The sequence below is a fragment of the Rutilus rutilus genome (genome assembly GCF_951802725.1).
Source record: "Rutilus rutilus genome assembly, chromosome: 8".
Taxonomy (NCBI): domain Eukaryota; kingdom Metazoa; phylum Chordata; class Actinopteri; order Cypriniformes; family Leuciscidae; genus Rutilus; species Rutilus rutilus.
In genome coordinates, this window is record NC_140222.1 from 30,102,278 (window position 1) to 30,126,020 (window position 23,743).

Consider the following 23,743-nt stretch of genomic DNA (forward strand, 5'->3'; position numbering starts at 1 on the left):
AACTTGTTGACACTGTGTATTAAACACAAGTCGATCCCAATGAGCCATTAAGGTACATTGAGGTTTTCCATCAGGGTACGAAGACAGCTTGGCAACTCAATCGGCTCGGCATGTATTCCGGCCTATTGGCTCTACACCCATCTCGTTCGCAGATAGATAGACAGAGGTGGTAAAAAGTGGTGTCAGCTGTGAGCTCTTTCCACCACTCACCTATTAACCTTCTTCCCCCCGGCCTCGGCTCTATCAAAGCGGCGTGTATCGACTTTTAAAGACAAGCATTCCCGGGACGTCAAAACATTGATTTGCGACTGACCCGCACTGTCTGCGCTCGGGGCGGCGGCGTGTTGCCACGCAGCGGCGGTCCTGTCGAAGGTTAGCCGTGCACGAAGCCCAAGGGGAATCTCTGGAAGGGCCCTCCCAAGCCTGCCATCACCCACGGCCGGCTTCACATTGGGTGCGAAGAGCAAAAAAAGAAAAATAGCTCGCTCCTCCGAGGTGATTTCAATTCAATTCTCACCCATTAGCCGGCGTTCGCTCCGCAGTCAAATTACTTGCCAGGTCTGATGCGAGCGGGCGAGATTGTTTTCCTAGCCGATGGGTTTTTAGATTTTTTCCAAGGTGTTTTCAGTGGTGGTGAGATGAAAACAGTGATGGCAATACATTGAGCTGCCACCACCTTGGCATGTTACGTCAGATTGGAAATGCTGAGGCTAAGCGTAATGATGGATTCCCCTCATCGTTACAAGTTTACTTCAGGTTGATAAACCGCAAATTAACCTGGACAACTGTTGAAGCTTTTGTTTAAAAGCCTCATTAGAGTTACATATGAATTCGATTTATTTAAATGTCTGTCTGGACAGCTTTGAGATGTAACTCCAAGGTTGGAACCTGGCTAGGATTTTATGACCAAAATCTCAAGAAATGTTCACCTCTAATGTTATTTTTGCTTGTTAAAATGCTTTAGTATATTAAAAATGCCCAATCAAGAATAACTCAGTGAATCAAATAAGATTCTCTCATTTGCTGCTTCTCTTCTTTTTTAGAACTTGATTGATGGAAACAAACAAACAATTGTCAAAACCGTAAAGCTAGAATCATAAAAGTAAAAAAATTCTTTTTTAATAATTTCAAGCCACTGCAAAATAGCCATTTGATTGATTGCAGCAGTCTACTTTTAGCAGCCTTGTTTCCAGAATTACCCCCCCCCCCCCCCCCCCCCCATTTTAAATAGGGCTGCACGACATTGGAAAACAACTGACGTTGCGATATTTAGTTTTTCTGTGATAAATATTGCGATATGGAAACAGTTTCACCAGATGATTTGAAATCATTAATCATTCTAGAATGATTGGGGTGATTTTATAGGAGAGTGCATATATGCATAGAAAATAATAAATAAATTACAAGCATAGATAAATACAATAGAACAAAGATACAAATGAAATAAGCAGTGCTTTGTTTTTCAGGTAGGCCTAAATCTAACAGTTCAGAAGTTGAATAATTAAATGTAAAATAACACTGCATAGTCTTCACTGTATGAATTAAATATAATTCATATAAAAGCTTTGTTAAAGCTACAAAGCTACATTAACATTGGTGACACAAACATCTGCGGGTATATTAGGCTGCTGTCACTTTAAGGCATATGTACGGATCCAATAAAATGATACGCATCCGTTTTCTTTCTCAATTGTTTACAACACATAACCAGCTGGATACTTGCCGAGACGGGCATTTGGACTTAATTTTGGACTTTGCTTGCACGTGTCCAAGCTCAAAAAGAAAGCTCAAAAAGAAGAGAAAGAGACGCTTGATGTTTTTTTTTGGCGCTTGATGTTTAAACTGACAGGTCTTAAAAGCACATGCAATTGATAAACTTTCATTCTATAATGGTTAAACTTTGCAATAATTTCGCGAATCACATTCGTTCTGAACTGGGGTAAGATGGCCGGTACGGATTACAGATCAACTACGATCCATATATTTCACATCACATATCCTTGTGATGTGACTATCACGAATGCACACATCGAGATATCAATAAGAAAAAATATATATTTGAAGCAAAAAAGTATCTGAACCTTAGGAAAACAACAAAGGTACACAACTGTGTACTTCACATCTAAGGGAATAATCCACAATCCCACGAAACACTATGGATATCGTAATTAAATGAAGAAAGAATTATGGCACAATACAAAACTTTTGATGTAAATTCTTTTGTTACAAATATAAAAACAACATATTTTGAATTTATTGCAATATATTATCATACACAAACATACAAGTTGTTACCAAGTTGTAATCAAGATAATACCAATCTGATTAAGTCAATGTTATTTATGTATTACTTGTATACTATTAAAATATTTTATTATTATTTTTATAAAGTTTTAGTGCTTTTGTTATTTTTTCTATTTAGCTTTAGCAGTTTTATTTAAATAAAATGAAAGTCTTTTGATTTTTAAAGTCATAATTTTGTAATTTTTTTATCTAATATTTATATTTTATTTAAAATCAGCTTTATTTCAATTATCAAAACCAATTTTTCATAGTTTCAGTTAACATTGAATTACGCCATTCACAAAGCTTCATGTAGGTTTGCTATGATCCCCTGATTGGTGGATCTTCTTGGGATTATGGGTAGTGTGGTTCAGCACCTGGAATTCTTGAAGGGTTTATAGAGAATTATTAAAAATCAATTTCTCCATGGAAAAAGCGAATGGGATATTTACTTCCAGAACCTGACTGTTGCACTCTGCATACACACACCTGTGACCGCACATCAGTTGAATTATATTTGACTATATATGCTCATCTTGACTTATTTCGGACACATCCGGCTCTGCGTTTTCACATAACCACTTGTTTCCTCACTGCTCTCACATGTAAATATCTCTACCAACTAACACTGTTCTCCTACTGTACGTTACACACTGCCCTTCCCTAGTTGAAAGTCAAGTTGGTCTACCCCTCTTCCTGTGCGTGGGTGTGTGTCTGTCTGTCTGTTTCCGTGTCTCTGTGTGCCCACTGGCTCGGGGCGGTTCGCAGACCTGCTGGGAACAGGAGCGGCCTCAGTGTGTCAAGCCCAGGAGGGGAGGCCATTGGGGAGCGAGAGGGGGATTAAGCAGCCCCAGGTCTGTCACGGTGACATTTCTCTCCCTGCCTCAGCAGCAGGGGTTGGGTTTACCCTCCTAACCTTCAACTTTCAGCCTTAACCCATTAATCCCTTTGTGTCTGCCCGCCCCGCGCAAACACACTCACAATATGGCAGCAGGAGGCAAGGAGGCAAGGAGCCGGGCTCCCTTTGACAGCTTTTCACCCACAGACAGGGGCCTTCATCTCTCTACATTCCCCAGTGTACAAAACTCCCCCCCCCCCCCCCCCCCCTCACCAAAAACAGACAGTTGGTCACCCAATCAGTCATTTTTACATGCATTTTTGCAGATTTGTGGCACATAAAAAATTTTAAACGGTGAATGACGGCAGGACTTTTGCCGAAGTGCGTTTGGGAGGTTTGTTGTTAAACAAGTTCATATTTGAACAGATGACGCCATCTTTTTTCAGCATCACTGCGACATTTTCAAAGAAAACCGTGATTTTTCGCGATTAAAAACAATTGCGCAATACAGAACTTTCAATGTAAAGACTGCAAAATATTCTTATATAAAAACATATAAGTTGTATAAGAAAATACCAACCGATTATATACTATTATTAATATTTTGAATTAGCTTTTAATTTTCAGTTTTTAGTTCTTGTGCCATTTTTATTAGTTATTTTTGCTTGCATTTTTCCACAGATTTTTGTCTGACTGTGGCACATTTAAAGACTCAAATGAATGAAAGCGGCACCTTTGCCGAAGTGCATTTGGGAGGTTAATTGTTGAACATGCTCATGTTTGAACAGAAAACGCATCTTTTTTTTCAGCGCCAATGGGAATTAGCGTTACCTGAGCACGTCAGATACTGTCATCTTTCTTTAAAAAACTGACAAAACGTTTAGATCTCCGCTTTGAATACTCTTACTAGATAAGTGTTTGGGCAAATATTTGATTGCATTGCTCAGATTTGAAGCCGGATCTGGCTTGTTGAAGGGACAGAGCGGGCGTTAATAATAAAAGAGCTCATCTGAATTTTTGGGGCTTTTCATGTGAGCCCCCCCGTCGTGCGAAAATCCCACAGGGATAGAGATTTGCAAGTCCTTTTGCCTCTGTGTATGAATAAGCATGTGTCTCAAGGTATTTTTGAATGCGTTAGAACACGGGAGCCTCCAGGATATGCAGCACAGAAGGTGCGTGGTTGGAGGGCAATGCCCCCTCTGTTACCCCTCCCTCTCACCTATCGCTTTCTCTTGCCTCCATTTTTGTTGTTCAATCTTTTCTTGTTTATTACCCTTTTTATTGTCTTTTCCCTCTCTGTATCAAAGTAGTTGATGCGAGCGCATTGACAGCAGTGTCCTGCACTGTGACATCTAAAATTGGTTAAACGTAATTTTCTTGCACATGCATTTTATGACAACATGGCATTGTTTTCTACCTTTCAAAAGGGGTTGGGGAGATTTTTGGAAAGAAGACTCTTATCCTCACCAAGGCATTTGATAAAAATACAGTAAAAACACTAGTAATATTTTGAAATAATGTTGCTATTTCAAATAACCTTTTTCTGTTTGAATAGAAATTAAAATGTCCTTCTAATATACTGATTTGCTGCTCAAAAAACAATTATTATCAATGTTGAAAACTGCTGCTTAATAATTTTGTGTATTTTTTTTTTTTCCGGATTCTTAGAATAAAAAGTTTAAAATAACTTTTTGTAACATAATATCTTTATTGTCACTTTTGATGCATCCTTTCTAAATAAAGATACTAATTAAAAAAAGAAAGAAAGAAGAGTTCAATCCCCAATCTAGGTTGATATTGTGATGTCATTACACTGTATTGAATCATGACATTAGTTGGAAATTAAAAAAAAAGAAAAAAAAAGAGAAAAAGGTGCATTTAAAAATATACACTTTCACATTCATTGAAATTTTACCTCCAAATCTTAAAGATGTTATTGTCAGCTACCCATCATTCTCTCTCTCTGTCCCTCTGACGCATCTCTTCATTCTTGTCTCTTTCCCTCTCCCTCTCTCTCCTCTCCCTTGTGTTCCTCTTTCTCTCCCTGGCAGTGGTTCCCATCCTCTCACCCATAAAATCAGCATAAAATTGACCTGACTCTGCCAGATCAGATGGAGGAGTTGGGCTTCAGATCCCTGGGGAGAAGGAAATTCAGTCTTTGTAAAAATATTATAAGACAAGGTCCGTGAAATCTCACAATGGGATTATGTAATGCACCTTTGTCAGTCTTTTCACTTCCCCCCCCCCCCCCCCCCCCCCTTTCCTCTCTGAACTCTGGTCAGCACCGGTGGAGAATATGCGGACGTATTTACCTTTGCAGAGAGAAGTGAGACTACTATGGTGGATTCGTCCATAGGGGTGGAGATACAAAAAAGAAGGGGTTCGGCTATGAAAAATGGAGAGATCCATTCGATGAAGGAAGGTTGAAGTTGGGTTCATGCCCGACATGCTAAATCATCACAGTGTTCATTCTGCTAGATGCTTCATCTGACATCACTTCTAGCACAGCAGAACTGAATCATCAACACTGTTGGCGTGGATTAGATCAGAATGAAGAAGCAAGAGTTTCAGTTCAAATATGATGGGAAGTTCATATTGTTACTCTCTAAATTAATGCTGACAAGAAAGAGGAAATGGCTGAAGTGCAAATAATCCATATTTAACTTGACTCCTTGATGTGATTTATTATGTGATTGTGTTTTAGCTGCCGTTTGTCTAAAAACCTACACTATTAGCGTGTTATGCAGTTGATAAGGTGTTCTAGGTGGTTGCTTGGTGGTTCTGCAGTTTTTTATTATTATTATCATGCGTTGTAGTTTTGCTTTAAACATACTTTCAGGGTGTGGTCACACTTGTAATTCGGTTCACTTGCTTCTTTTACCGACCCTATAGATACTAAACAGTGTTTTTTACCTGGCTTAAAACGAGGTGGAGGTGGTAAAATCCTGATCATGGCTGAAGAAAACACTTTTTACAAGCACATATATTAGGTATTTTAATAATAAGGTAATTATTATTATTATTATTAATTACATTTTACAGATAAATGTATTAATCTGGTGCACTTTGAGAGTTCAAAATTAAGAGCTCCAACCCATGTTCAGTGTGCAAATTGAACAAAGAAAAAGTCTGTGCATTGACTTGTACCTGAGCTTTAAAGGGGGCTCTAGGGCTCGTGCGCTAGATTTGCTGTTAAGAATAAATCATCCACCCGACAACTGCTCAAACCTATGATATTCTCTGATTTAGATATCTGCACCTGCCCATCACACTACAATTATTGGGATCGGGAAAGGTCCATGAGCTGGGACTCGAACACGGGTCGCCCGAAGCGCAACAGCACTACATGTCAGCGCTCTTGCCCACAAGGCTGAGCCGCGGATTATCTGCAGCATTCGCGGATATAACCGCGATCCGTGCATCACTATCGAACACTTAGAGAATGGACACAGGCCAGGAATCCGCAACAGAACCGTGTTGGTGGAAAAGGGGTAGCCTATCGGAGCATGTGAATTAGGGGTGTAAGAAAAAATCGATACACATGAGTATCGCGATATTTTATTTTGCAATACTGTATCGATTTTCAAAAACGCAATATCGATTTTTTTTTTTTTTTTTTTTTTTTTACGTCCAAAAATATTCATGGTAAGACGGTGGTTCACGTTTATGTTGTTTAAAAGGCTCGCCGAACGGTGCGTGTCCACTGGCACGGAGCGAGCGGAGCAAGCGTTTTCAATTCATTCCATGGAAGTCGAGCTTCACGCTCAGCAGTGCAGGACCGGAGAAAGCGTTGAGAGCGACTGAGAGCGTCAAAAGGTTGGGCAGTTCTCGACTTTATGCAAATATCAAGCGAAAAACGCGGTCGGCAGTTTATGATGGATTTAGTGCGTAAATCATTTTGTTTACAAATTAGATGCTTTGCAGTTGTTTATATATGTTAAAGATTTTATTTTGGATGTGTTTATTGTTATTATATTGGCTGGGTTTATAAAATTGAAAGGATCTTTGCTTGGTGCATTTGGAAACAAAGCTTGTCTATTTCTAAATGTAATCGCGTGCATGATGATTATACTGTCCGTGTGTTGAAAAAAACAAACACACTCGTAACAGACACACCCCAAAGCGGAGACGTTACAGCGTTGCCAGCGGCACCGAGCGTAGTTTTGCCGCTGTAGTGGACGCGCACCGTGAAGCTGCGTTCACACCAAACGCGAATAGAGTGTCTGGCGCGAGTGATTTCAATGTTAAGTTAATGCAAAGACGCGTTTACTCGCGTCTGTAGGTCCTGTGGCACGAATGAGGCGTTTAGCGCGGCAGACGTTAATTTGCCTCATTCGCGCGTCCAGTTCTTTTAAAATCTTTTATCAAATAAAAACTTGATTTCAATAGGCCTATATGACACATTCATTTTGTTCACTTTCATTCATTTTCGTCCAGTTCACGTTGTTGTTTTGTATTGTGACAGGGGCTCTGTATTTTCTTTTATTATGGCCTACTTGAGAAATATACAAATTTGCTCACTATAATAAGAACCTGTGAACCACAATACCAAACTGGCAGTCTGATTTTCTGTGAACTGAATTGTTAACCTAAAGTAAACTTCTTTGACTTTTATGCACATCATGTCTTTTTTTTTATATAATTTTTTCTAAAATTATAGTCCTACTTTAAAAAAATCCCAATATATCGCCTAATGCACAGTATCGAAATATATTGCAATATATTGAATCGTGACCCATGTATCGTGATACGTATCGTATCGCCAGATTCTTGCCAATACACAGCCCTAATGTGAATGCAGTCGATAGTTTTGTCGACAGCCGAAGGCGGCACGAAATTTGTGTGCTGGACTAAATGCGCTTGTTGTATATGCACACATACGATGGTATTTTTCCCAGCTGAGAAGAGCTTATAAAATGTGTAAACGCGGTTCTGATGTCTGTACCGAACTGTAATGGGCAACATGGCTTCTATGACGAGAAAAACCAGGTCACATTTTTAGGGTCGCATCTTTTGACATCATGTCCTGGTTTTGGTTTGTTTAGATGTCTTTGGTTCAGTTGAACCGCACCAGAGTTCATTTGGAAGTGGACCGAGACTTTTCAGCAGTCTCAGTCCACTTGTTTGGTGCACACCAGGTTTTAGATGGCAGCGTTCACACTAACAGAACAATCGCACCAGTGAAAAGTGTGAACTTTCTTAGCTCTGACTAGTCCAAAGGTCACAACAGTGAAGTTTTGGTGAAATTTGCGACAAAAGGTCCGTTGTCTATTGTCAATATAGTGTAGTGAGGCATGAAGCACTGTCCACACAGAAGTCACTTTCAAACCAAGTAGCTTTCTGTTGGTCAAAGCAATGAATTCATGTGAGCAACTTTAACACAAGTGAAATCTGTCTCGCCCTCACGCAAAATTCCCAATCTTGCAGATTCCTATTGAAATGACTGGATTTCTCCCATTAAATGTATGATATATATGCAAACGAACCTTTAGTTCTGTGTCATGGTTGTACAAGTTCTGTGTGATAATGATATTTATCTTTTACCAGACAGGATATTTAAACTTCCTGTAACAAACCCGGTATATGATGCAAGGTCAGTTATACTCTGAATTCTACCTTAGATGAAGAGGTGTTGCTGTTTGGAACTTTTGTTTTGGTTGCCAAATATTTAATGTGGTGACATAGGAAACAAGTCCAGTTATTTCAATAGGAATCCACAAAATCTGGAATTTCGCATATGGTTTAAGGTAGGTTCAAGTAGGTCACAGATTCGCTGTGTGGACCAACAGAAACCTGCTTGATTTGACATTGTCTTCTGTGTGCTGGGCTTCATGCATCACTACACTATTGACAATAGACATTGGACTTTTTTGTCTGCAATATCGATTTGCGCAAAAATTCACAACCCTATTGTCATAACATGGAGGTTGTAGATCAGACGTTCCTTGCACACCCTGTGTGTGTCTGTGCACCAAACTCATTGTTTCAGGGTTCTCACATTGACCTTCAGCAGACATTGAGTTGTTGTTTTGTGGTCCAAGCTGATCTCTTTAGAGTGACTCATAGCAGAGGCGTCTGGAGTGCTGCCTTATTATGTGTCACAAGGCGTTTCCAAGTCTGCACACACTTATTTATGTCAGATTATGGCATTTCACCAAATATCTAAAATAATACTATGTGTAAAAAAAAAACAGAGTTAATATGTTAAGTTATTAACTCCAATACATTGGTTAGCAGTAGCACACATGCTCTGACACATTGATGATAATAATAATAATAATAATAATAATTAATAAAAATGTACTTAAAACATAAAATTATAATAAAATTGGTTTTATTTATTTTAATTATAATTGATTTTATTTGTTTTATATATAATAAAAATAACTATTATTATTAATGTATTCGTATTTGATATTTCTTGAGGGACGGAGTTGCCCACCCCTGGCCTATGACATATAATATTTATAAAAATAAATAATAAATTAATTCATATTTTGAATGTGAACATTATATTTTTAAACGGCTGCAGCAAAGGCTTTCCTTTGACAAATTTAGGTGTGAAATATTAATGCAGCGCCACACATCTGCTGTTTCTGCAGGTAGTGGAGTATTGTCTCTGTGTCTGTGTTTCTAAAGGCCTCTATCTAACCGGATGGCATTTGCATATGCAGAACGTTCCATGCCTCTGCTCGTTGCCGCGGTGTGCCGACACATAGGAGAAACCACCCTTGCCCCCACCCCCTTCATTAATATGTATGTGTTCTGAACGGTGCGTGGTTGCTGATTAATGCTGTCTGTCAATTTCTTACAGATCCGACAGTGCTGTGGAAGTTCCCTCAGGACTTTGGAGACCAGGTTGGAGACAGAGGAACTTTTTTTTTTTCTCTTCGTACCCCCCCCACCCCCCCACCCCCTGCACCTAACCCACCAGCACCACATCCACGACCCCTCCTGCTCCTAAGGCCTCCTTCCCTCCCTCCTCACCTCCTTCCTTCTCTCTCTCTTTCTCTCTCATGCGGTGTGATGTTGCTGATAATGAAAAGCGGTGAGCAGGTCTTCAATAAGCGTTGTTCTGGTAATTATCAGCTGGCTGTGATGTGAATGGGTGCGGATGGAGCTTCTTCGTACGCCCACCGCTGTATCTCACACCAGTACAGCTGTGTGTCACTCATGGGTTGGTACTATATCACACTAGTAACGCATAATAAGCGTGTAATAAGAGTAGTAATAGACTGAAATATCTGCTTAATCAGCTGATATTTGCCTATTTTTAAGTTATCACATCACATTCAACCTAGTGTCAGTTCCAAAATATGTGATGTTTTATGTTATGTTTTGTAATGTTATGTTTTTTTATCTTATGTTTTATTTTATATTTTATGTTTCATGTTTTTTTATGCTGTTATGTTTTATGTTTTGTTTTGTTTTATGTTATGTTATGATGTTTTTAAATATTTATTTTTAAATAATATTTATATTTTTAGATAGATACTTTAGTAGATAGTTGGATTTTTAAAATATATATTTTTATTTAAAATTTTATTTAAATATAAAATGTATTAATTGAATATTATTTATATATTTTTTTACATATTTTTAAGTATTCATATTTAAAACATGCAAGTATTTAATGTTATACTTTAAATATATCTTATTTGCTATATATATATATATACATATATGCGTATATGTATGTATATGTGTGTGTTCAAATATAGTTTTTTATAAAAAAAAAAAATATATATATATATATATATATAAAAACTTTAATATTTAAAAATTTACATTTTAAATATTATATACAATTATATGTATATTCTAAATAAACATTTAAATTTGGAATCATGTATATCTGCATTACATTGGTGATGCTGCTCTCTATATATTGGCATTGGATGTTAAAAACTCGTATCAGTTGAGCACTAATTATAAGTTAAAAATCTTTCACACGTATCATTTTATTGCCCTCTTAATGATTCAACTTCCTTCAAATAGGCATTGCAGAACTTCTGAAACTATTATCAGTAAAAGAAGAATTGAAATGTTAGCATTTGTGTTGTTGCTTCAGTGTAGTTTAGGTCATATGTGTTCTCTGCACAAGCAGAAGTGGGTCTGGGTCTGGGCCTGGGTCATAGTGCAGCGTTGCGGTTTTCACACTTTTTTTCTGCTCACTCGGCCTCAAGGTCTCCATGTACACGCCTCTTCTCTCAGCAAAGCAAGTTGGACGGTTCATTATGAGCTACAATGAGAATGAAAGAAAGGCGACCTGAGCATCTTTGGCTTTCATGTGCACTTTGGTCTTCATCAGTGTTTTGCAGAGATGCTTCAGAAACTGCATGCTTAGCCTGCAAGAAGCGTAATTTAAATGTCGACGAATAAAAAGACTATAAGAAAACTTAAAAAACTCCTCCAGAAAAGTCTCCGCTCAGCTTGTTTGGTGACAAGATCGTTTCTAGTTTAAGATGTGTACAGATGGATCGGCCTTTTCCACATTGACATAAAGGCCCTCATTGAGTCGCCTCATTACCAGGATTAGGCTCTTTTCGCGTCTTTGTACGGCTGCTCCCTCTCTATCCGCCGAAATCCCTTTTTTCCCCGAAGTTAGCCAGCATATGGCAGCAGCAGCTCCGATCTCTACAGGCCTCCTTTGTTTATCCTCTTATTGTTGCGGCGCGTAATGACAGTTGTAGGCCGTAGATCGGGGTGGAGGGGTTACTTTACCCCAGGGGAACGAGAGAGAGAGAGAGAGAGAGAGAGAGAGAGGGCGAGGGAAGAGACGGAGACAGACAGGACTGTGGATTATGGAAATATGAATTGATTTTTTATCCTCCTCTCTTCCACTACCCGCTCTGCTCGAATAGGGACTCTAAATGAGGGGCGAACAGACTGGAAGCTGGCACAGAGGGCGGCGAAATATGAAGTGCAATCCCTCGGCCCCAGAGACTCGCCGTGGCCGCGGTCACCTACAGCTGCCATGTGGAGCAGCTAGAGAGCCGTATATATCTGAATCGCAAGGAGGCCATTTTTTTGCAAATGAAGCAGACAGATGGAAAAGCGAGACTTTATTGCCACAGTCTCTCTCAGATCTCTTTCCGGATGTCAGTTTAAAGGGAAAAATAAAAGAAATTAAACAGATATGCATATGCGGGTTATTATTCCTGCGCTTACCATAGAAACTGACATTATTTGAAGTTATTTGAAAGGATTTGCAACGAAAAGCCTCATGTTTTCATTGATGACGGGTTAAGGAGCACCAGCTCGTAAATAACTGGAGAGATTAGCTGTTCTCCTCTTTTACTGTTGCGTGCAGTAAATGTGTCACAGTGTCTTGAACCCTGTAAAGCACCGTCTTATCTTTGTGCTCTATGTATAATCTCAGTGGGAAGTTTAATTTGTAATTATATAGTAACACTGAGAAATCACAAATCTCTTTTTCCTTGGTGCTTTTATAGCACAGTGCAGCAAATTTTAAAGTTGCTTTTTACTAACAGGTGCAGTTATGGTTATTAGCAGGGAATCTGGAGTCTGTGCCCGGAGAAAGCTTGAAAGATTTGCACAGTATTTGTGCGTCGTTTATATATTTAAACTAATATGAGAGTGATTTACTGTCCAACCTGTGCCAGTCCTGTTCCCCCTACAGTCCAAGTTCTGCACCATACTATTAAAAGGCAAAAGCTGAAAAGATAAATCAATGTGTTTTATACATCATTATTTTATTTTTATGATATACTTTTATAAATAAATAAAAACAATGATGTGAAAAATTATATTTATATAAATATTTATGCTATATTATTATTATTATTTTTTTTTTTTTAAGGACAGGAAATTATGTACAGAAGAGGCGGGAGAACAAACGATTTGGGCTCCCAGTATCAATACATTATTATTATATAGTTTTTGCTCTGAAATCTGATTGGATGAGAAATCTGATTTACACAAACCTGTGGCTGCACATCAGTTGAATTCTGTGTTAAGATTTCAACTGAAACAATTAAATGAATATAATTGTTAAATATTTGTGTATTTCATATCGCTGTTTTATAAAAACAGTAAGCCGTTATAGGTTGTGTTAAACGAGTCTTAGGGTTAAGCAAGGCCTGCTATCCTGCATTTAGGAGATAATCATATTGCCTTGTTTATCCATCTCAAATTTAACCTTTAACCTTGACCTTATCATGCACATCCTTGAGATTTACACGTTTCTCAAGCATTGCTTTTGTATCCCAAAGGGAATAGCGCAGCGCTAACATCACATTCCAAGCCACCAGCGGAGTGTGTTTGACCTGATGGATGTTGGAGAGTTTCACAGGAGCCTCCAGATGTCACCCGGCCCTCCATCTCCTTAGTTAGGCGGTAAACCGGCATGCTGAGTGAAGCTACAGCTCATGTAACAAAGCGAGAAACTGCGTCCCCGGAGCCTCGCGGGGCAAATATTTGTCTAGCTTTGACACAGTGTACAATCATATGCCCCAAGCCTGACACTTCATGATTGGTAGCCTTTCCCCCCACGCTTCACCCCCTCCTCTGCAGGACACGCACCAGCAGCCCGGGGGGAAGGCCAGCCAGCGGAGCATCATCAAGGAGCACGAAGAGCGTCGGTGTGGTTTCAACGCTTTAACATGGAGGGCATGTGCGAGATGAGCCGTGATTGAGAAGAACATCGACTGCCGGAGCTGGAGGAATGGAAAGGGGGGCCATGCCTTGCTCTTGGGGTATCCCTTACTCGTCTCATTTGGGAGATTTTTCCTCAGTTCAGATCTCCAGAGAGTGGGTAATGTGAAGGCCGGGCCCAGTTAGCTGGCCTTTGCATCAGGCTAGTCGAGACATCCTCACTAAGGCCACGCTGTTGCCCGTGGCGTCTGATTACCCTGACCTTAGGGCTTTGAGAACGGGAAAAAAGCGTTCTCTTCATGGTTTTTTTCTGTTAGCAGTGCCAGAAACGCTGGAGGGTGCTTGTAGGAAACAGTCTTCATTACATCGGATGTCTCAGACATTGACTTATTCATCAAGAAAGTGACATCTTGCAAACAAATAAAATAAAAGGGATATTTTCAACTCTGGTCTCACGTCCTCTTTGGATGTGGAACGGGATGATTGGTCGTTCGTCGGTTTTACTTCCCTTCGCAGCCACAGTTTCAGTCCACGTAGTGAACTGAAATTAAGAACTGCACGATGACCTGCCATTTTAAATGTTATCTTTAAGTATTCTAGCTCTCTCAAACCTCTTGAGATTTGCATAGTGCGACAAACCTCAATCGAGGAAGGAAACACTTGTCGTTGGCCCAAAGTGCAGGATGTCCTGGTTTGGTGGAGGAAGAGATAGACGGAGAGAGAGAGCATGAGGGGGTGGTGGTTGCGTTTCTCAGAGACTCAACACGCTTGATGTAGCTTCTAGCCACAGCTGAGAGAAAGAGAGAGAGAGAGAGAGAGCGAGTGTGAGTGAGCGAGCGATCGCGTGGTCCAATGGGAGTTGACAGCTTAAACGCAGAAAATCCCCCAGGCCACTTGGCACTCAATTAATGATGTTTCTGGCTCTGTGGTTCTCGGGCATATGTAGCTGAATCTCAGCTTGGCCCAGTAGAATATCAGTTGTGTATTCTTAAGAACAAAAAACGCTTACCCGTCACATTAATATATTCATTGCAGAGTGTTTTGGAAAATCTATCCGCCTGCGTTTGCTTTCGAAATTAAGCGAAACCTTGTTGTTTGTACACCGTATTAGCAGCCTGAATATAATAGATACTTGTGGGTGGGCTCCTTTCCCTTTGAACCACCTAAAAACCACTTCAGAACACCCTGGAAACCACCTAGCAAACGTGTAGTAGCTTATTGATCGTGCAAACTTGGCTAATGAGCTAAATTTGATTGAATCTCTGTATTAATTTGGAAAATTAGGAATTGAAACAATTTTACACCATTATTCCTCATTTACATTCTAAATTTTTTGTCTCGAGGGCCAGTTTTCGTTTTTTTTCAGAAACCCTTTTCTCATGCGTAGCACTATAAAACTCTGGCTTCCAGTGACCACAGGCCTAGTGAAGCTGGTGTTGGAAGGCTTGGGGTTGTTAGCGTGAAGGTTGCGTATCCACACTGCCCCGTGTCTCCTCCCAGCGGTCCTGTCACGCACTTGTCAGTTCTTGAAGTGGGCAGAGGATCAATACATCACCTGCTACATTTCCTTAAGCAGTCTCAGACAGACGGCGTGTTTGCGCGGGAAAGAAATAACCTCTGTGCCAGCACACCGAATATTAGCTTTTTACCACCTAAGGGTCAGCGCAAGAAGCCGCAAAAAAGAAAGGAAGATGAGGGCTAAAGAAGAGAAATCAACCACCTCCCGCTCTGTTTGGCTCGTTTCAAGTGAAAATGTAATGCCCTGTGTCAATTTGAAACTCTGGAAGAGCTACCCCTTTAGCACTTTGCCTCGATCCAGGGGCGAAGTCGGCACTTATTAAAGGCACGTAGTGCAGGGTCAAAAGCGGCAAGCTAGCAGCATACGATTAAAACGTAATGAAAGGAATCTTGGTTGGAGATTTGAGGGTCCAGAGAAGGCAGACGATTATTTTATCCCCATTGATGTGCCGTTGCATCAGGCGCCGGTTCTATTAGAGAATATACGCTTTAAGCTACAGCACTTCAAACCTGCATGACCATGTCATGGATGGACACGACTTTATGCGCTGTCTAATATCAGGTATCATTCATTTAAACATTTATTTAATATCATTATGTTGGCAATATAAATAAAGTTGATTTTAAAATGAATCTGATTTGAAGCTTTACATTTTAATTAATGGTTATTGCTTAGCCATGATGTTTTTAAAGGCCAAACCTAAAGACATTTTGTAATTCGTAATTTTGCAAAACATTTGCAAGGAATTGTAGCAAATTTGTTACAATTACAAGAAATTAAGCCGCAGTTATGAGAATATGTTGCATTTGTTAGATAAAGTAGCATTCATGAGATACTGTTGCAGTTACAAGAAGTAAAGTTGCGCTGTGAGATAAAACATTGATAAAAAAGTAGTTACAGTTGACCTTAATGTTCTTTCCTTAGCCATGTCGTTTTTTATAGGCTAGACTAAATAATTCACAAAAATATTCACAATTATCCATGAGAAACCAAGTCACATTTATTGAGAAATAGTCGTAATTGTTAAATAAAATAGCATTTATGGGAAACATTTGCAGTTACGTTAAGTAAAGTTGCGATTGTGAGAAAAAACATTGCAATTGTGCAAAATAAAGTTTCAATTTTGAGTAGTTACAGTTGTCTTTATTTTTCTGTTGTGATCGAGAACACTATTTTCATATCGCGGGAGAATTTACATTGTTGGAGGGACCAGAGCCATATTTAGACCAGAATAGACCGTATGCACCAGAGAAACAAGCACGCAGAATTTGATTTTTGAACTTCGGTTTTTGCGATAGCTCTGTATATTTCTATGGCATCGCTGTCGAAGAGTAATTAGCTGGTGAAGTGGATTTACTTATTGTAGAGAATGAGATTGTAATGTCATTACAGATGTCATAAACCGGGAATATTTTAAAACGAGCAGTTCAATCATAAATCTGTAAGATCTTACCTTCATGCTGTGGGAATACAGACCGGAAGACAGAACACAACAAGCGCAGTTTTAAAAAGGGGCGTGGCTACATAAGGTTTATATCAGTAAGCGAACGCCTAGCAACCACCCAGAACACCCTAACAACCATGTAACGCTATGAAACCACACCTTAGCAACAGCATAGCAACCACCACCAATATTCTAGCATCGTGACGGCGAGCTTTGCACAGGCGAGCAGCGCTCACGTTTCCTTAAGAAAATGTAGTAATTGTAGTAGTAGACGCATTTGATTTTGGACCCAGTAGCATTTTCGTCATCATAACCACGGGGTGCTGCATGTGTTATGGCTCATTCCCTGACACCCAGAGAGAGAGGGATATGGAGAAAGAAAAAGCAGGACTTAATTGGGGTTTGGGGGTACAGTGAACACTGACCTGTGGGGAGATTGGGTTTGAACCTGTCACTGGGATCTCGGTGCCGTCAGCATGGTGGCTCTGCCAGTCTCTGTCTCTTTCTCTCTTTCCTCAGATACACACACACACACACACACAATCACACACTTCTCCCCTGCTGGAGACAGTTCCATAGCGCCGTGTAGACCTGCTGGCTGGCAGAATTTTTAAAGAGCATGGAGGTTTAAAGACAGAAACCCCTGGGGAGGAATCCCACCAGCTTGGAAAGAGAAAGGGGGAGTTTGCTGTCTCTCTCTCGCTCTCTATTCCTGTCTTTCTCCCACCTTATCTCTCTTTTCTCTCCTATCTTCGTCTGTCGGTCTGTCTGCCTGCCTGTCTATATATCTCAGTTCTCATGCTTTCTCTCCCTTACCTTCCTTCTGCCTCTTTCTCTCCTTTTCTTTCTCCCTCTATTTCTCACCACATATCTCTCGCACCCCCTCCCTCCTTCATCCCAGTATTGACAGAATGAAGAAATGCTTTTCACTCGCTCATCCGGTGCACCGCTTAGTTCCCACTCACAACATCTTTCTCTCTCTCCCTTTTCTTTTTCTCCCTCCCTCCCTCCCTCCCTCCCATTCTGGTCTTACTGTTACCATCTAAATATTCAACTCTAACGTTCACATCACCTAGTAACATTGGCTACGTTCACGCTGCAGCTGAATGTGGCCTGAATCTGATTTCTTTTTCTCCTTACAGATGTGACACAGATCTGTTTTTTTTTTTTTTTTATAGAAGCCCATTTCTGAGTAAAAAAAAGAAAACGGAATTGTCAGAGAAACACATTTGCAGTTGTGTCAAAAAGTTGCAATTGATACAAATAAATTGGCATTTACATAAAAATTGCAATTACGAGAAATAAAGTTGAGAAGTAGTTGCAGTTCAAAATACAGTTGCAGCAATTTAAATAGTTGCAGATGTTACAATTATGAGAAATATAGTTGCAATTATGAGAAATTTGCTTTATGTGAAATGGTTATAATTAATAAAGTAGCAGTGGCAATAAAAAGAATGTTGCAATTGTCGTTCAAAATAGTCGCAGTTGTCCAAAATTGTTTAAAATAATGTCACAATTATCTAAATTTAAGTTGCAATTAAGAAATAGTTACAATAATGAGAAAAAGTTGCTGTTACGAGAAATGTCGCAATTATCAAAAATAGTTCGTTAAGTTTCGCAAATGACGTTTTTTTTTTTTTTTTTTTTTATGACAGTGTTATGCACAAAAATCATAACGAATCTGGCTTTTTAAACCCTATCCAGGCCAAATACATATTTAGAAATACATTGAAATTGCTTTTTTTTTTAACACATCAGTCTAACTACAACATGTTTGTAGTAATTGCTGCTTTGAAAGCACCCTTATAGTCAAATGTTTCCCTATCCTCAACTACTTGACACTGATTGCGCGTCTGAGTTGTGGTTCCACTATTTCGAGCACCCATTCCATTGGAATCGGGCAGTTCTGTCTTGAGGTGTGAACGCTGTCATTATGCAGAAGCCCCCTGATATCTGCTGATGCTGATGCCAGTGTGGTGGATCTTCTGCTTCCATCCAGCCCAGCAGAAGCTCTCTTCCTCTGCAGGGAGTTCAGGGAGGGAGCGGTAGTGTCTCCCGGTAGCGTGGGGCGGTAATAAATGCTGCTGGTGGAGGAGAGAGAGAGATAGTGATAGAGAAGCTGTGATTGTAGGCCTCCGCATTGGGACCAGGGGGGAATGGAGACTGCTGTCTCATTGAGTGATATCCCTGTCTCAACAGTAAATAAATAATGCAGCCTGCAGAGTTCACCCTGCCTCCTCCAGTGAGTTGTAAATGCATTAGCTGTTTTATATTCTTTTGTCTTGGGAAAATGGTTGGGAGGGAGGCAGAGAAAGGGGAAAACAGTACAACCAAACAACAGGAACGATAGCAACTCACGTTCCACCTCTTCACAGGATCTGACTCTCCTCCCAGAGCACGCTTTGGTGTAGTCCCCCGATCACCTGGATGAATAGTAATAAAACTCTGAGAGAAAGAGGTGCGTAATGCACATGCGTACAGAGATTTAGATCTACTAAAACCTGGAGGAGAATCGTGAGAATATTTCACTCGGATGCCGGAAGCCAAGTGGCTCAGGTTTAATGGATATGAATGGGTTCGAAAATCACTTGAAGTAAATAAATATACAATCAGAATTTACTTTAATGCACATTTCTGCTACTTTGAGTTCAAATAAATATCATTGTAATGTTTCACCACAACCTGTTCCACAACCGAAAAACTGACATTTTGTCATAATTTACTTCGTTCCAAACCTGAATGACTTGCAGAGCATGCAGAATAAATACGATGATTTTTTGGACCCCATTGACTCTCATTGAATGGACAAAAAAATAAATAAAATTGTTTCCCTCTTAGCATCTATTATATCGAGACCACTTATCAAGGTCTCCCTATGAATTATTATATATATATTTTTTTTTTTACAAATTGTCACAATTAGAAATTACAAATTGTTGCAAATGCCATTTCATGTTGACATTTAATGAAGGCGCAGGCTTTGGAGTTTCTGTGGTCTTAATCATGGCTTTTTTTGTGTTTATTTAACTCTTTAGATTGTTTCAATTGATACGGCATTATGAATGCATTCATTCAGCTGCATGTCATCTAAAATATTGTCTTTCGTCTAGTCTGAATATAATATCCAGTATGAATTTTATTCGCTAGTTCCTGTCTAACAGCTCAGATTGACAGCAGGGACCAGCATTGACTGGCGTCAAGCAGGCCAGTGTGGGACCGGCGACAACTTCTGCATCTGCGAAGGAGACGATTTTATTTGTGTTGCATCCGTTTGCATACACTTCTGCAAAAGCGTGGCGCAGCTTGGCATAAACACTCGGGGGAAGCGCCTATAGGAGTTAATGATAGTAGCAGTCACATACGGCAGCATCAGGCTTGCGTTCGCGTGACAGCTTTAGTGCCGTACAGTCATCCGCCGCGCCACGACACGGCGAGGATGTTTCTGCCGCTGCCAACGTTCCTCTCTCGCCTGCCAGAGCCTTCAATCTCCTCGCCGCTCTCTGTATCACATACTAACTCTCTCACTCTGTCTTCCCCCATCAGCACCACCGCCTCCCACCGAGAACAGCAACCAGTCATCATCCGCGCCGCATATGCATATATACGCGAATAAAAACAGACACCCTCGCAGGCTGGTGCACATACATGCACGTTGAACGGCTAATTTTGTTTAAAAGTGCAGGTACGGGTATGGAAGCCGCTTTTGAACTACCCAGCTGCCCCAAAAAACATCGGCACCATTCATCTGAATGGTCGCAGCTTGTTATACTTTGAGCAGGGGATCACTGGCAGTTCCCCATGGCTAGTCTACAGTGCAGGACTGGCCAGACGTGGCTAACCCATATGGCTATGGAAATCCATATGCTGCTGGTGCTAGGACTCTCCCTCTGGGGCTGTGCGGGAAGGTAAAGCCCCAAAGGCTGGGCCTACTTTTGCCCCCCCCATCCTTTCCGCACCTCCTCTGAACCCCTAGTGCTGCTCAGCCATTGTTCCAACAATCTGCCGTCAACTCCGTCGTCCCCACACCTCAAGCGAAACGATCAATGAGCTAATGGCCGCTAATTATTTTAGCCTCTGAACGCCCTCCCCTTTACGTCAGCTTGGTGTCGTTTCCCTTTAAATCCATTCGTTTGCTCATTTGTTTCCCAGCTACTGTTCTGCTTAATGAATAGTTATTTGAAACTGATTTACACCTATAGGAGTATGTTTGAGAAAAGTGATGTGATTTCACTCTTCGAATCAATTGAACTCATGATTTTCGTCTGGCAGACAAAATAAATAAAACAGGAAAAAAGTCCCCTAGATTTAAATTAGAACCGCATCTAGGGAGCAGAATATCGCAGAAACGTGGAGTTGGGCTCTTGAGACAATACGCAGCCACCAAGCAACCATTTAACAATGCACTAAAAACGTAAATACATTTGTTTGCCAGTTAATGTTCTGCTTAAAGAATGTATATTTCAAATTAAGCCGTTTCATTTGATTAACACAATGTGTACTCCAAACCATGCAGTTTGTTGAGAAAATGTGTTTTTACTTTTCTAATCAATTGCACTTATGATTTTTGCCTGGCAGACGAAAATTCTTTAGACAGACATTAGAGCCGTATCTGAGCACCAGAATATCATGGAGACATGAAGTTGGCAATATGCAACCTTTTAGCATTGCACTAAAACACTCAGAACACATTAGCAACACCCTGGCAAGATCTCTGTTTGTCACATAATCCTCTTTATCATATCGTGTCATGTCATTATCATTAAGTCAGTAATTAAGGCTTATCCTTAAATTAATTGACGTGATTTGAATGACGCATAATGTCTCTTCTTGTTTCTTTTCAGGAGGTCCTGCAGACAGTGCCTAAGTTCTGTTTCCCATTTGACGTAGAAAGGTAGGACGTCCCTCATGCTTCCAGAAAAGAAATCAATCGATGTGTGAATTGGGAAAAATTAGGATGTTTATACAACACTCATTCAAACATGTTTAAGAGGCTGTCGTAAATGACTCACAGGGAGGAGCCGCACACCTCCTTTGGTTCCAGTAGTACTGGTCTCTAATGTCAGACCCTTCACTTAGAGGTCCGGAGAAATAAAACGCCTTAGTAGAAATTAAGATCTCCGCCTCCCCCCCAGTAGACAATGTGTTTGCATGTCTCTCCTAACTGGCATGATGTTAGACACGTCACCTGAATAAACAGCACTGTGTGTGTGTTGGCTTGTTTGCTCTTGGAAATGAAAAATGGAAAGTGCCGTTGTGTAGTTGATGTGCTGTGTGAGTTCACTTCCTTCCAGCTGAAGCTTTCTTGCTGCCATCTAGTGGAGATAAACTACACTGTCACCATTTGTTTAGTTCTTGCAACCTTAAATGTGATACAATATTTCTGCTGCCAAATGGAAATGAAATTAGTGAATGCATGTAGAATGAGCTTTTCTGATATTTGACATCAGATATGAGTGAATTTTGCTCTTTTATGATTATGATAATGCTAAAAGTTACAGTCACTGGTTAATACTCGGACCATTCCATCAAATATAATTCAAGTGAACAGTTTGATAAAAGATTAATGTCAAACTTGTTTTTTCCTCTCTTTGTGGTGGACTGAAGAGTGTCCCAGACTCAGGTGGGCCAGAACTTCACGTTTGTGCTCACAGACATTGAGAGCAAGCAGAGGTTCGGTTTCTGTCGGCTGACGTCCGGCTGCAGGGTCTGCATCTGTTTGCTCAGGTAAGAGATTATCATTACTAATGTCAGAACGGATTGTTTGTTTATTTATGCACTTTTTAAACTTTTAAAGTGCATAATTAGTTTTGAATTTTGCCCATTTGCTGTCTGTTTTTATTATTAATAATATGTTATGGATTTATAGTTTGATGTAGCCTATCGACTCATTAGGCAATTTCTTGAAAAATTCCATGTGTCCATTTTCCTGTTTAAGGGAAACCAATTCCAGATGAATTATAGATTCTGAAATAAAGGGATTTGAAACCAACAATAATTCACTTTTATGAAATAATAATAAACACGGATAAAAATATTGTATTTTTAGATCATAATACGCTTTCATATTTTCAGTCTGAACCGTTCCATTGAGAATGGAAAGCAGCAGATAGAAGACTGTTACTGTTACATAAACGCTAAACCAGTGTATTTAATAATACAAAGTCATTTAGTAATTCAGAGCAGCTCAACTGGGACATATCACATTTTTTTCCCTCTCCGTCTACACGGTATTGATGGACAATCGCAGGTTTATCATCGTCATGATGAGCTGCTGTCGAGATCTCTCCTCCTCCCGTCCCAGCCAGGATGGCCTTTGTTTTGTGTGTGTGTGTGTGTGTGTGTGTGTGTGTGTGTGTGTGTGTGTGTGTGTGTGTTTCTCTCTCTCTCCACTCGTTATTCAGGCACAGAGGCATGCCGGAGACGGTTCACCAATAATTATGCATAAAGCCCTGCTGCCAATTAGCAAGAGTCTCCCCTGTCCCTTTCACTGAGTTTTACATGCTAATTCATTTGACATATGATGTATAAAATTCATTATGCATTCTGAGTAGTTTGCATGGCTTCCTTCATTCATAATAAGAAATGGATTTGAACGGTTTGTTCATTTTTTTTTTTTTTTTTTTTTCATTAAGACCCAAGACTTCTTTTGTTTGTCATCTATTTGGAAAGAACTTGGAGAAACGTAACAGAAGACCTAAAGAAAGTTTTGTTTTTCTACCCCCTTTTATATATATGTTTTATATATAACATTTGAAACTATGTATATGTATTGACGTACAGTCTTACAGTCTATACAGTACAGACTTACAGTCTATACAGTACAGACTTACGTGTATATATATATATATATATATATAAACAAACTGATATATAAATAATTGTTTCAAATATACAATTTTAGATTTTTGTAAGGTAACACTTTTTCTTATTCACACACATTTACACTCTCCACCAGAATATAAAAGAAAAGTAATTAAAACAGTTTGTGTCCTTGTGATTGTTGAAGTGCTGGGACCATAAAATTGTCACCTAAGCTTACACA

General features: G+C 39.8%; 1 protein-coding gene across 3 annotated transcripts in view; it reads left to right on the forward strand.

The window, feature by feature from the left end:
- dennd1b (DENN/MADD domain containing 1B) overlaps positions 1-23,743 on the forward strand; it is an 89,981-nt gene that overhangs the window by 14,146 nt on the left and 52,092 nt on the right. For all 3 annotated transcript variants that reach the window (XM_084415983.1, XM_084415981.1, XM_084415982.1), the window contains exons 3-5: positions 9,936-9,979; positions 21,543-21,592; positions 22,306-22,425. In XM_084415983.1, coding sequence (XP_084272109.1) covers positions 9,936-9,979; positions 21,543-21,592; positions 22,306-22,425 — 214 coding nt within the window. The remainder of the gene's footprint in view (positions 1-9,935; positions 9,980-21,542; positions 21,593-22,305; positions 22,426-23,743) is intronic.